This window comes from Rhododendron vialii, chromosome 3a (assembly GCF_030253575.1).
Source record: "Rhododendron vialii isolate Sample 1 chromosome 3a, ASM3025357v1".
In the NCBI taxonomy this organism is placed as follows: Eukaryota; Viridiplantae; Streptophyta; class Magnoliopsida; order Ericales; family Ericaceae; genus Rhododendron; species Rhododendron vialii.
Window position 1 is genome coordinate 29,870,429 of NC_080559.1, and position 14,870 is coordinate 29,885,298.

At 38.1% G+C, this 14,870-nt stretch overlaps 2 protein-coding genes and 1 long non-coding RNA gene across 4 annotated transcripts in view; 2 read left to right on the forward strand and 1 right to left on the reverse strand.

The window, feature by feature from the left end:
* Positions 1–14,870, forward strand: part of LOC131319785 (uncharacterized) — a 57,977-nt gene that overhangs the window by 11,574 nt on the left and 31,533 nt on the right. The gene's annotated exons all lie outside the window — the stretch shown is intronic.
* LOC131319758 (rust resistance kinase Lr10-like) lies at positions 44–5,270 on the forward strand. Its single transcript, XM_058350156.1, has 2 exons — positions 44–636; positions 2,687–5,270. The coding sequence occupies exons 1-2, from the start codon at positions 66–68 to the stop codon at positions 3,643–3,645; spliced, it is 1,530 nt and encodes a 509-aa protein (XP_058206139.1). The 5' UTR covers positions 44–65; the 3' UTR covers positions 3,646–5,270.
* Positions 4,213–7,433, reverse strand: LOC131319749 (pentatricopeptide repeat-containing protein At3g49170, chloroplastic-like). Of its 2 annotated transcripts, none has more exons than XR_009198032.1 (2): positions 4,764–7,433; positions 4,213–4,508 (listed from the first exon to the last, which is right to left on the reverse strand). XR_009198032.1 is itself a non-coding variant. In XM_058350144.1 (2 exons), the coding sequence occupies exon 1, from the start codon at positions 7,431–7,433 to the stop codon at positions 4,863–4,865; it is 2,571 nt and encodes an 856-aa protein (XP_058206127.1). In that variant the 3' UTR covers positions 4,213–4,508; positions 4,818–4,862. The 2 variants fall into 2 exon arrangements, 1 of the variants encoding a protein (XP_058206127.1); XM_058350144.1 differs by having other exon boundaries at positions 4,818–7,433.

Here is a 14,870-nt window from a genome sequence, read left to right on the forward strand (position 1 = left end):
TACAAGTCTCTACAAAAGATTTTCAGAGAGAGAGCGAGAGATATTTTATAGAGGAGAATAGTACCATGTCTATATATTTTTTCCTCTTCTTTCTCCTAAGCCTTTCCACAGCCCAGGACGATTGCAGTACTACAAAAACATGCTCCGATCACGGTCCACCAATCCACTTCCCATTCCGTCTAAAGAACCACCACCCACAACACTGCGGCTACCACGGCTTCGACCTCTCTTGCTCTCCAAACAACAACGCCACCGTTCTCGACCTCCCTAATTCGGTCAAAGTTCTAGTCACCCACATCGATTACAAATCCCGACTGATTCAGATTAAAGACCCAAACAGCTGCTTCCCACAACAGCTTCAAAACCTCCATTTGTCCGCCACTCCCTTTCAATTTGCAAATTTCACGTACAATTTTAGTTTATTCAGTTGCCCTTCAACGAAACTGGGCTTTTCGTTTTCCGTCACTTGCTTCAGTGGCGGTCCTGAAGTATATGCCGAGTATGGTGAGGGGGGTATCTATTATTACTATGATCTGCCCAAGATGCTATCTTGCAGAAAGATGTATGATTTGTCGGTTCCGATCGAGGCGTTTCATCAAGCTGATCTGCAATTGAAATGGCACCACCGAGTTGAAGGCAAGTTTTTTGGGTACCCTCTTTCTCTACTCTCCCATTTGTTTCATTTGCAAGCTCGAACCAGAGGAAGTAAAAAGAAACTTTGCATACCCACAACAATGGATCTTGTTAAACTTCTTGAGAGAAAAAGCAAGTGCTGTTTTTTTTTGGATCCGGATCCGGATCCGTTTTTTGAACTTACCATTGTCCCATTTGGCTACAGCCTACAGCCTTGTGAGAGGTCTTTTTTTTTTTTTTTTGCCATAGGAAAGTGTTAGTATGTTAGTCAACGATGTTCAAAGGCTATCCAAACCTTCTCTTCGTGGGGCTCGAACACTGGCCACCACTGGAGAGACACATAAGCAAAACCAACTCAATTAAGCTTGATTTCTCGAGGTCATGGCTTGGACGAGGTAAAATCTCATAGTTCAATTTTATTCATCGTCTTTAAAAGAAAGGGGTGAAAGTTATCATCTATTTTATTAGTTGAAATAGTGTAGGTACACTTTTTGAGAAGCATGACATTATTTTGTGGTGAGATTCATACTATTTCAACCAATAAGAATAAGGATAATGTTCACCATCTTTTTAGGAGGGTGAACAAAATTAAATTCAAAATTTCATAACGTGGGAATATCTAATTCAACCATGGGAGATTTTGTATTATTAATCCCATTATTTTTAATTCGGTGGGCTTCTACATCTCCTACACTAATAGTGGCATCTCCGGGAATTTTTTTGATGGTAGTTATCAAAGATGAAAGAACCATAAATTTCTTAAAATTTGAAAAGAAAATACTAATTAAAACTTCTCCGATTAAAATTAGTATACTAATTATCTACTACTCCTATTATTTGTGGTGAAACGAATTAAGTAGATCGTTTCCCTCTGCGGGGAAATCAATTGAATTAACATGGAAAATTTTGGCAATTAGCTCCACGGTTGGGATAGAGATAAGCGTCCAAGTTTAACATTCTAATGTTGGGTGTTCAATATTATAGTGGTCTATGTAACGTGTGTATCAAAGTTGAAGGTATTCCACTGAGTAGGGATAAACAAACATTGACGTGGGCATACACTTCGTAATAAATAACGAGACTTACTCATACCCAAGCCCGCACAATAAATAATTTTGCTTCAATTATTGATCTCAAGCTCTGTCCGATTAAAATTTATTTCTCAAACCCGCCCGATAAGATCATTATTTTTCTAAATCATTCTATCCCGAACATAAATTAATCAATCATGATGCTCACAAATTAGAATTGACAACCGAAATAATTAAACTTAAAGTTCTAAGTTTTCTCATCACTACTAAAAAACTGACTCATAAAAAGTTCTAATAATTAAATATCTCCACAAAAAGTAATTAAAGTGTTCAAAAAGTTGGAACTCTCCAATATCCATGAAGCTATGACTTGCAAAACTTCTCTAAGGTGTCTCACCTATAAAATGAGAACCGGCCCGTTTCGCAACGGGAAAAAAGTCCTTATTTTTTAAGAAGACAATTTCAAACTCAAAAATTATAGACTTATTGAAATCTAAAAATATGCAATATGGATCTTATTTGAAAGATCTTATCGAGATCTTTTATACGATGCAAAAAAAATTAAAAATTTATTTTTCATTTACATTATTTTTAAGTTTGAAAATGTGAAATAAACTGTTTATTTTTTAAGAAGGCTTCTGGAACGGGGCTATATACATACATACATACCTATATCGGTATATCCTATTAAAAAATAGGAGTTCTTTTATTTTTATCGGGTCGGGTTGGGCCTTAAGTGATTTTCACAACCCCATTACCATTTACTAAACGGGCATAAAATCTCAACCCAACCAACCCTATATGCTTAAACACAAATCCCAAACCCCAAAAAAGCGGGCTAGGCTGGGCGGTCTACCAGACGATGTACACCCTTATCCACCGAGTACTCTCCACAAGTCGTGGCGCTGTTGCTTGCTAGTGCCATCAAACAACAGACCTTAGATAGTAGTCAAACTGAAGCTTTAAACACCATTTTCAGCACACAAAGAAAAAATATAACGGGTCTTCTCTATCTTTCACAGGTCATGGCTTGGAGATTGCATGTGTGACTTTAGGCTCATTTTTGCTTCTTGTAATCTTCATTGCAATGTATTGGTTCTATAGACAAAAGAAAATAAAGAGAAAGGATCATCTAAAGATTGAGAGGTTCATGGAGGATTATAGAGCTTTGAAGCCGGCAAGATACTCTTATGCCGATATTAAGAAAATTACAAACCAATTCAAGGACAAAGTAGGCCAAGGAGGATATGGAACAGTGTATAGGGGACAACTTTCCAATGATGTTTATGTTGCGGTTAAGATCCTCAATAGCACTAAGGGAAATGGAGAAGAGTTCATCAACGAAGTGGGAATAATTGGTACAATCCACCATGTCAATGTGGTTCGCCTGGTTGGATATTGTGCTGATGGATTCAGAAGAGCTCTTATTTACGAGTTCTTACCAAATGATTCGTTGGAAAAGTTTGCATCATCTGATCGCGACAATCGTTTACTTGGTTGGAAAAAGCTGCTAGAAATTGCTATGGGCATAGCCAAAGGAATTGAGTATCTTCACCAAGGGTGTGACCAACAAATCCTTCATTTCGATATTAAACCACATAACATCTTGTTGGACGAGAACTTGAATCCGAAGATAACAGATTTTGGTCTAGCTAAATTGTGTTCTAAGGAACAAAGTGTTGTATCCATGACTACTGCTCGCGGTACCATTGGCTATATTGCACCAGAAGTGTTCTCAAGGAACTTTGGGAATGTGTCATACAAATCAGATATTTATAGTTTTGGAATGTTGTTGCTTGAAATGGTAGGAGGAAAAAAGAATTTCAATGTAATGGTCAATAGCACTAACCAAATTTATTTTCCTGAATGGATTTACAATCGTTTGGATAGTGGAGAAGAGCTAGGAATTCATATTCAAGATGAAGGAGATGCCAAGATGGCAAAAAAGTTGGCAATCGTAGGACTTTGGTGCATTCAATAGTACCCAGTCGACAGACCTTCAATGCATGGTGTGATTCAAATGTTGGAAGGAGATGGAGACACTCTGATCAAGCCTCCCAATCCGTTTGCCTCTACAAATCCAACTTTGGCCACGGGTCAGGCAAGTGGAAGGCCTTTTAACAGTGAGTTGGAAGTTATTGTTGAATCCGAGTGAGAAAGATAAAACCACTATCTTTTTCATCAATTGATACGCGACACCGTGAGATATTAATGTACCGATGTATATCCTTACCATAAAGCTTCTGTTGTGCTTTGAGTAAGTGATTTGCCTCCAATGTACTGGTATTAGAAGATCACGCCCAATTCGTAACGTTACTTTTATCGTCTTTTCTAGAGTTATTGATGGGATTTCTATCCCTTCGTTGTAGTCGTCCATGGTAGCTAAGAAACATTTTGTACCGTAACAAAAACAAAGACTTTTGCAGATTAACGCTTGTGGTATAGCTGTTTGGAAATTTATTGGAAATATTGCTGATAAATCTCGTTCTTGTGGTCAAATTGAATGATACCATCCAGAGATTATTAAATTTGCAAGAAACTAGAGACATTGATCACTTAACAGGTCTGCTTTCCCTTTCGTCATTCTATCAATTTTTTCTTTCTTTCTTTCTTTTCTTAACACATGCAATGATCTCTAGCAAGTCATTAAGTACTTCAATTACACTTAACAAGAAGGCAAAACAAAAATAAAAAACCAAAATCTACACAGCTTGAGCCCGCAGAGACCGATCAGGAGAGTTCCTACAGACTGAACAAGGAGCATTTGTGCGAAGCCATTCATTGATGCAATTGGCGTGGAAGCAATGCCTACATTTGGGTTTGCTCCTCAGCATTTCCTTGGGCCTGTACTGAGAACGAGAAATTTTCATGCATGGTGACAAGAAAGTGAATGGTTTAAATCTGTTGACGGTTCATATTTTGGAATGAGTCGAAAAGGCAGCAAAAAACGTCTTTGTTGGCATGAAAATGCCTCAATTGGCATATTTCAATTTTGATAAATCCAGCATCTACAAATTCGCTTCAGTATTTTTGGTAACAAAATGAAGACATTGAATTGTAAAACAGGTTTTGGTTGCAATCAATGCAATATGTATTTACCTCCGAAATCTACAATATGAAGAAGATTGCAGTTAAAAATTTAGCAGCCGAGACCTTCAAAACTGGAAGAATGAAATTGTCTTGCTCAAGAAACGGTCATCACCAGTAATCATTGCAGGAGCAGATCCCATTTTTGAAATGGTGAAACCGGTTAGAATCCCTCAAAACAATTTCTCTCTCCTTTACCATCGATATGTACTTCATAGCATTATGGCAATCTCCACACACGCGTAGATTCTTAAATACAGTAATACGCTTAGGTTTTGACGTGTTAATAAGACCAAATGTCACGGCAATTTTCTCACTATGTTGCAGCAGAAATTCCTCCCTCTGTTCATCCTCAACATCTTGAAGAACAGAGCTTGTATCAGGGACATAACCCACCTCCTTTATCTCGGTAACCAATTGATCAAGTTCTTTGTATATTTCCTCTGCTTGGGAATGGGATGTATCTCCCACGTGAAACTTATGCACCGTATTTTCTATCTCTATCCAGCTACTGCCAGCTTCTTTTCCCAAATTCTTCTTTTTCATGGTTTTTCTAATTTCTGCTACCTCATTCCATTGACCCATGGAAGCGTACAAGTTTGATAGCAAAATGTACCCTGCTGAATCATTTGGCTCTTTCTCAATAACCATTTCAGCTGCCTGTTTCCCAAGCGCAATATTACCGTGGACTCGACAAGCTCCAAGCAATGTGCGCCAGACCAAAGCATCAGCTTCGAAAGGCATTGAGTTGATGAGCTGCATGGCTTCCTCTACGAAGCCTGACCGGCCCAACAAATCAACCATACATGCATAGTGTTCCATTCTAGGGCTTATTCCGTACTCTTTGTACATTGAGTTGAAGTGCTTCCACCCCTCATCGATCATACCTACGTAGCTACAAGCTGATAGAACAGCAATAAAGGTGACCTCGTTTGGCTTTATACCTGCATTAAGCATTTCTTGGAACATTTCCAATGCTCTTGTTGCGAATCCATGCTTTGCTAACCCTGTTATAATAGAAGTCCATGATACCACATTCAAACGTTCCATTTTGAAATAAACTCGCAAAGCAGCTTCCATGTTTCCACATCTTGAATACATGGAAACTAGAGTATTAGCTATGAGCTGATTTGACTCGAACCCTGCCTTTAGTAACCGAGCATGAATTTGTTCACCCTTAGCAACTGCACCTATACTAGCAGCTCCACTCAAGAGGCTGGCAAATGTGAAAGAATCGAGCACGAACCCAGTATCCTTAATTTGATGGAATTCTCCAAAGGCTTCATTAGAATCAATATTCTTGGTGCATCCATCAACAATTGTGTTGTAAGAAACCAAATTCTTCTCAAATAGAATATCGAAAGCTTTCCTAGCATTTGCCATCCTACCAGATCGAACATACATGCTAATAAGAGCATTCCCGACACAATTAACTGCCGCAAGACCCATTTTTACCACATGTGCATAAATCTGTTCACCAGTATCAGGATCAGAAAGATTACTACATGCCTTGAAAAGGCTGGAAAAGGTGAAATGATTAGGTAAAACTTGATCCTCGATCATCCTGCAATAGAGCTCAATGGCTTCCTTACTATGCTTTCCGCTCTGCCCACAACCTGTGATAATTGAAGTCCAAGATATAGCATTATGATCAAGGATATGATCGAAAACTTTCCTTGAATTAACCATAGATCCATCTTCCGCACATTTCGCATACATGTCAACCAAACTACAGCCAACACAAACATCGAAAGCCAACCCATACTTGACCACTTGAGCATGCAATTGCTGCCCAAACGATAACATCCCTAACTCTGCACAAGCAGAAACCAAACTAGTAAAAGTAAACTTATCTGGCATATAACCACTCTCTACCATATCGATAAACAACTCAACGGCTTCCTTTCGATTACCCATTTGAGAATATCTAGTTATCATCAAAGTCCAAGACACTGAATTTCTGTCAGGCATTCTGTCGAACACCTTCTTCGCTGAATCAAAGTCACCACTTCCCTTTGCAAACATCTCTATCAATGCACATCCAACACACACATCAGACTCAAAATACCCAGTCTTTATCACAGACCCAAAAATTACATCCCCAATCCAAGAATTCTCAGCATTCGAACATGCCCGAATCACGGCGGCAAAGCCAAACTGATTGGGGTATTCTCCAAACTCAAGCATCTTAACAAAAGTAGATATAGCTTTCGATTCCATATCATTATGTGAGAAGCACGAGATCATTGCACTCCAAGAAACCACGTCTCGACGCTCACCCATGTTTTCAAAGATAGCATTGGCCGTTACCCAGTCGTTGTTCTTCGAATACAAGCTGATCAGTGAGTTGAGGGAGACCGAGTCGAGCTCGAGCTTCGACTCGGATAGTCTGGCGTGGACGAGCTTACCCAGATGGAATTGGCGGGTTCTGATGGAGGATTTGAGGAGGAGGGAGTAGGTGAAGAGGTCGGGGGTGAGGCCTTGTTGGGTCATGAGATCAAGGGTCAAGATTGCCTGGCGGAGGTGGCCCACACTGGTTTGATGGATCAGGCGGTTCTTCAAGTGTTCGAAGTTGGGATTTTTGAGGGTTTGGGTAGGGGGTGTCTTTTGGCGGGATGGGTTTAGGGTTTTGGGCGGAGGCGGTACCAAATTCGCGGGAGATGGCAGAGAGAGATTGATCATTGCTCTTCAGCCTCTACTGCTTCAAATACGATTCAGGAAGTCCGGAATGTGATCTTTGTACTAATACTAGGTCCTGCCTCGTGCAAGGCACGAGAATCATGCCCGTTGAAGAAGACGTAATTTGCATGTGCATGTCCCAAAAATTCCTTAAAAAAAAAAAGGAAAATACAATAGATTAGCTTATCAGAAATAGTAAAGCACCATTACGTTAATGGAAAAGTTTTGATTTCATTTGAAGTAGCATGGATGCCTTTGCACAAAGAATGCCTCCAAGCAACGGAAGGGAAGTACAATGCGTAGAAATGGCACCCAAACATTTGGTCGAATTAACTGCAACTATAACATCTTCGATACCATGATATTTTAATACTGACCAGCCATCATCGATGAATTCATTTAGAGCATCATTGAAACCTCTGCTAGGGCAAAAAAGGTAAATAATGAATGAAATCAATATGATTGCTATGCACGCAAGTATATCCAGTTAAATTAATTTTTACGTAAACTTTCAGTAATATTCCTTCCATCAACACATTTCAATTCACCTCGAACCAAATCAAGTAGTAGACAAGTCAATGCAAAGGAAATTGAGCAGATGCTCAAAATTTCTTATACATGGCACAAGTGACAAGAGAAACAAAGTGTCACAACAAACTCTTTTTGTATTCGGTCAATTCTAAAGACATATTTAAATAGATATAATACATCAAACTGAACTCTTTCAGTTCAATGAGTCAACCATACTTTACATTCATTGCCGCGATGATTTCCATCTCCAATTATGTACTCAATTGAGAAATTCTAGAAGAAATATGAAGCCAAAGGAATGAAGGATCCTCGCATACTACATTAAACAATCACAACGAATGATGCAAACGCGAATATAAAAATATTGGCAACGACGTCGGAAAATCACAAGGTTAGGCTTTGCATCTATGCAATTATCAAAAGCATTGGACCGCTTTCTCATGAAAAACAATTTTGATCGTCTTTGACGAATCACCAAGATTCACAGATTAAAAGATACAAACACATTAAATCCACTCAAAAGAACATATTGCCCACACATATTTTAACATTGATTAAAGAGAAGTTCAAATAATCTAGTGGATTGTTGTAGAATTTCTGGGTAAACCAAACCTTGCAATGCTTAGATCTGCATTTAGACAAGAACAACCGGTTCAATGGACTACTAAGTCTACATGTAATCCATAGCTAAGAATCAAACATTCAAAGTAGGATGGAAAACCTTCCATGATAATGTATAACCAAGAAATAAAGCGCAAGTATCACCATACAACCTTTTAGGAAAAGTGCAAGTAAAATGGATAGCTTGGATGAGTTTATACCAGTCTTGGAACAATATAGTCCAAATTACATACATCTGCTGTGTTCTACCATGCGTTATATTTTTCGAGCATGTTTCTTCCAGCTGAAGCTGAAACCATGTGTTTCAAAATCAGCCATGTTGGATGCTTTATACAGTTACTGTTTTGTCCCCATTTGATTTTTCTTAAGAGTGATTTTGTCTAAGTCCGCTAGGTTAGGAGAGGAAAAATTGGATTCAAGATGAGAGAGAACATCTACAATAATAAGGGAAAAATAAATAAATAGAGAGACGAAATCAAGCATAGCAATTTTTGAGTATAAAGATGAGAAATTGCCGACTGTACCTTAAATCAAAGTCCACCGAGGCCAGTTACTGCATGTTGGAGCTCATAAACGTATTTTCATGAATTTTGTAGCAAATATACCCCCACCATCGCCGAACATGCACCACCAAATAACCACCGATACGCCACCTCAACAGCCACAAACCAGAATTCGAACCCCAAGAACCCTGCAATTTCGAATCACAGAACCCCAATATCAGAAACCCCTATATTCAAAATTAAAACCCTAACCCGAATCCCCTAATCAAAAGCAAGGGAATCTCAAACTCTTACTTCTGTAACAATACACCACGTCATAAGGAAACTCTAAATGGAGAAGGGTGCCAGATTGTGGGTGCAGTTGGAAAAAACCAAATTGGATCAAGCAAAAAATTTTGAAATATAAATCAAACCCACTATTAATCGGTTCAGTACACTGGCACTGTGTGGAGACTGCCGGAAAGAGGGAAGAGGTTGCAGGAGATGGCAAACCCTAAACGGCAGCTCCAATCCGATTTGATACATTAATATGTGCTTTTAGGGTGGTTTCACTCATGTTTGGTACATTCTTCGACTGGGATTTTGTAGTTTTCGTGTTCTGGTGCAGATGCGGGTTTAAATGAGACTAATTAGATTTTGCAATTTAACTCCAACCTAGAATAGTAATTCAGCATAATGTATTTCAAGCGTACTACAAAGTTAAGCAACTCATGAGTAAATAACAAGGGATGACTCCAATGGCATCACATAAAACAACCATTCTATCTATGACGTGTCATTATAACCTTTCTACTAAAGATGTGCAATGACCATTCTAATAGCAGGCTTTTAGGCCTAATGGTTAACCCTATCACAAGAACTATTTGTATTTGTCGGTTGTAGAGTTAGATTATCTTTCACCAGGGAAAATGGGGCACATAGTGAAAATCTCAGCTAGTGGGTGCAGAAACCCTATCGAGCAACCCCTCAACTAACACAAAACAGGGCATAGTAATCAAGGGAATTCAAGCACGGAATTTACACCAATCAAAACCCACCCAAGTGAAGAACTTACCCAATGACTATCATGATTTTTGACGATGACAATCTTTGCTGGCGGCGCTAATTGGGCTTACCTTCGCCGGAGCAAACAAAGAAGCCGGTAATGCGGAAGCTTTGGAGGCAGAGAGAGGAAGGGAGGAAGCGACAACTACAGTGGTTCGTCACGCCTAGCGAACCCTACGGAAATTACTCCAACCATCAGGCAACAATTCATTTGCAACTTCTATAGGCCAAGCTTTTGATCCATGCCTCAGCATAATCCAGATACTCCACCCATGCCATTGGAAAATTGGCGACAACCCTCCGGCAATAACTATGCAATGGAAAACAACATTATTAAATATGCAAGCAACAAAACAACATCTTAGATTGAAAAGCAGAAAACATTGCAGCAAGAATAGGTTGAATACGCTTAAGATACCAGTAATGGCCAACACCTATAAAATTGAAAACAACTAAGCATATCAAAATCATGAAACATTGGAATGGACAACAGGAAGCAAAGGTTCAAGCTTACTCTCAAATTTCTGCATCAAAATTGAATTTTATGAAGCCACAAACTTAAGAATATACGTAATAAAAGTAGCACAAAAGGATAAGCACTTGAGCTATACCCATGGAAGACTTGTCTACGGCATGCAGCAATATGACATAATGGACAATCACCACCCATAATCCAATTCGGAAAAGTTGAAGCATGGAAATAATTGAAAGTAAATATGAGCGATAGAATTTAAATCAAACCCCAAAAATTCAAAAGCCGTAATCACCATCAACAATCCAATTCACATAATTTGAAGCTCAAAACCATTGGATGAAAATAATAGAATTTCGAGCTTAAAATTACAATGTCTATGGCCATAAACATCAGCAAAATTTGTCAATGTAACCTGTGGCTATGGTGGTTCAGCTAGATGGAAACAACTCCATTTGTCTTCATTTGGGTGCTGTAAGATGATGAGGGTTCCACTAATGTTTCTGTCATAGGCAATGTCAACAATTTATGATGACTACACAATACAGATTTTTTCTAGTAATATTGAGTGCCATTAATACCAATTTTAATTATTCTATTTTTTAGACAAGACGAAGCACATGGATTCCCAACACTATCCCAACGCAGGAACGGCACATGCAGCACCATCCTGCAAAGACGAACACCATCACAGAGGACAAAGAACAAGAAACCAGGTAATACAAACTCCCAAAACGTGAAATGATTTTTTCAATTGGGTCAGTCAGTGTGCTACGAATACACATACACCTGTGCTGTGGTTAGGAAAAAGGCTTTGTTAAGTTGGGTGTGTACGCATTTGTGTTCAGTATATTCTAAATTCATGAAGAACCGTAATTAAAACAAGTCTAAAGATTGAACATTCACCAGTAAAAGGGAATGATTTGTGCCAAAACATGATTACACCATCAAATGGACAGTTAATTAAAACAGCTGAAAGTTAGTTCATTAACTACGGCAAATAAGAAGGGAAAAAAGAATGGAATTGGAAGAAACCAAGAATGATATAAGAGGCAACTGAAGGGAATTTTCAGTAGAGGTTGGAATCCTGGTTCTGAAATTGCTCACATATATCAAAAGAAAAAACTTGGCCACTCATAAAGCAATCATGGTGGCATTATTAAGGAGTTTGATAAAGTGATATTGGTTAGCATCAATAGGGCAGTTGAGTTGAATAGAGAGCTGAATCCTGTGACGTGAAAATTATTAAAAGGCAGAGCATTACAGCTCCATGGTTAGAAGTTATTGAAAGGTTGCTGTCTCAGACTTGTGCATCATCTAAACTATACTCCTTTACTAATGTCATTATCAATATTGGCCTCACTTTGCTTGACTTCAGTTGATCAACTTAAAAGTAAGTTTCTTATCATATGATTCTTTAATGTATTTATATAAATAGGGGGGGAAAAGAAAGAAAGATACATCGGGTACTTGTACTCTGACATACTCCATAGATAGATGGCAATCCCTCCTATTTCAAAAATATGTACACAACCCATCATGATAAGTATTAACTAACACAATTAAAGTGAAGTTTGTGTAAGCACAGGCAAGAAGCGGTAAAACTGAACTTCAAGGTGCAGAAAAGCAAGTAGAGTGGGAGTTCTTATTTGAAAACAATGCACTACGGTACCTTGTCAAGATTTATATTCAGAATATAATATGAATAAACATAAAGTGCACTCTTAAGCACACCCAAGCAATAAGCAACCAAACCAAATAGGAAAAGCAAAAATTTAGAATCCAAAAACACAAAAATATCATGGTCATAATGCTTAAGAGTCTAAAAATTTACGAGGGAAGAGCGCTGACTATATATTGTATCAATGATAAGAACTACGATGAACAAGAAACAGATACATACATAAATTGTAGCCTGCCTCAAGACTTCATTTTTATTGCTCCAAACAATTTTGTATTTTTAAACAGCACAAATGGCAACATAATTGATACTATCCCTCTTTGGTAGAAAAGAACATGTAAATGGTACGGGGTTATAAACTATGACAGGCAAATTAGTTTCAATTTGGATAAAGCGCTAAACATTCAACACAGTGCTCTTAACTCACAAACTCAGCTACCTATTTCATTCAATAACAAACTTTCAAATCCGAAAACACCACGTCCCTGAGTATGGGGATAGAGAGGAGGAGCATTTCTTTAAGCAAGGAGGTAGATTGTTTTAAATATGGAAGGGGATAGTGCCGAAGAAGTGAAAGGAATAGATTGATTACCGGCTGGAAGAAAAGGACCAAGAAGGAAGCAAATGCTCTTTTAGAGCCTTGTTTTCCAGCTTAAACTCATATACCAGTGTCAGAAGATTGGTTGTCAAGACTGCAGGTATATCTCCAGCATGCTTCTTGTCTCTCAATTGACAAAAGGTACCAGCAAGCTCTTAAAACTTGCAATTACAGAACAACAATAGAGAACTTTAGGAGTTGAAGATAACTTCCTTGACGAATAAATTGCTAGTTGGTAGGGGTAGACCAAAGTGTAGTTGATTAATTCTAAGTGTTGTAAAACCTGTTCCTTGTGTTTGTTTCTCATTTTTTTGGATGTCTTCAAAAACAAAGCGAATACAATGCATAGTTTTCACCCAATCTACCCATCCCTCTTCAAGCCCATTTCCAAACACCAGCGGCAATGCAACTTTTCTTTTATTCTTATGTCTTCGTGCTCCATTTGGTAGGAACCGATCAAAAAGACGGGGTTGAGATGTCATTGATATAATATGAAATCTCAAGAATAAATTTAATGTGCCTTCATAGCAGTTATTAGTCTGAATGTATGTTGACTATTGAATTTGCAAATAAATCCAAGCAAAAATAGTAAATATTATTATCAGATTTGTGAATTTTGTACGGAGAGAATGCTACATTCATAGGGATAAACTAATGAAAGGGAAGGTCTAAAGCATAATTATTTTAATTCCACAATAGTGCATACACATAAATCCACTTCTACATTTCTCGTTAGTAATAGATCTTGTGAATAAAAGAATCAACATACAAAGATAAGTACAACATCAGCAGTTGTTGAGAGCTATATTACTGACCCACAAATTTGGGGGAAAGCATGTACAAGTTTCTTTATTTTTAGTAACATAGCACACCTTAGCGCATATACAAGGGAGAAAATATGTAAGAAAATGATCAATATCATGCAGAAAGAAAGCCCAGAAAAACCAGACAAAAACAAATAAATACACCCTCAATTGCGAGTATATATTGGAAGGGAAAATACCACAAATACATCTACAAGCAGCAAGTGGTATGCTTAAAACAATCATATCAAACAACACAGGATGTCAAGCGGCTGCAATTGGCAAAAGTGGTAAATAAAATACAAGACAGGGTTTAACGCATGCATCAGGGGGACATCTAACAAATGTATGATTATGGAAATATGCCGGAATTACATTAAAGGGAAAAAAAACACTATTGAGAATTCTTCACAAAATAACACACAATCAAAACTATATTACCGTGCCCAGAGCCACAACAACTCCCAAATTTTCAAAACTCATTTACTCCACCACTATGCATGCCTGAGGGAATCTGGTATGGTAAATTCACAAACTAAGTACGCGCCACAAACAAAACAAATCAAAAAGCACAATAATAAATCCACGAAACTCTGTGTGTGTGTATATACATTTTAAATCCACGAAATTGTGTAATTTTTTTTTTAATATCGAAGAGAGAAGTATAGTCTCCGTCAAGGTCGAAAACCAACGATCCATATAGCGTACAACAACCAGTACAAGAGATGCCTAAATATATTTATCGGAGGAAGAACTATAGCCTTCGTCGAGGTTGTAAACGAACGATCTACATTGTACAACTGTGACAACCAGCACAAAATATGCCTAAATATAAATCAATCATACCAAAGAACGAATTTGTCAGAGAAGTTAAGATAAGATAACAGATGGGGAGAACCTGACGAAGAGAGAGCAGATTTCAACCGTTAGAGATCCCGATCGCGGAGAGCAGCGGTGAATATCGGTCACCAAACCAGAGCTCTAGAAACATGTATTTTCCTTCTTGAAGTATGTATGAGAAATAGCGGTGCACAGGACCCAAAAATCAGAAATCCATATCATCCTTACAAGCCTTAAAAATTCAGAGGAAAGCTCACCACAGCAACAGAACAAAGATCGCCTAGCCTACAAAACCAAACAACAGTGCAGAAAGCGGGATTTTAAAAGCTCAGAAATCAGACCCAACC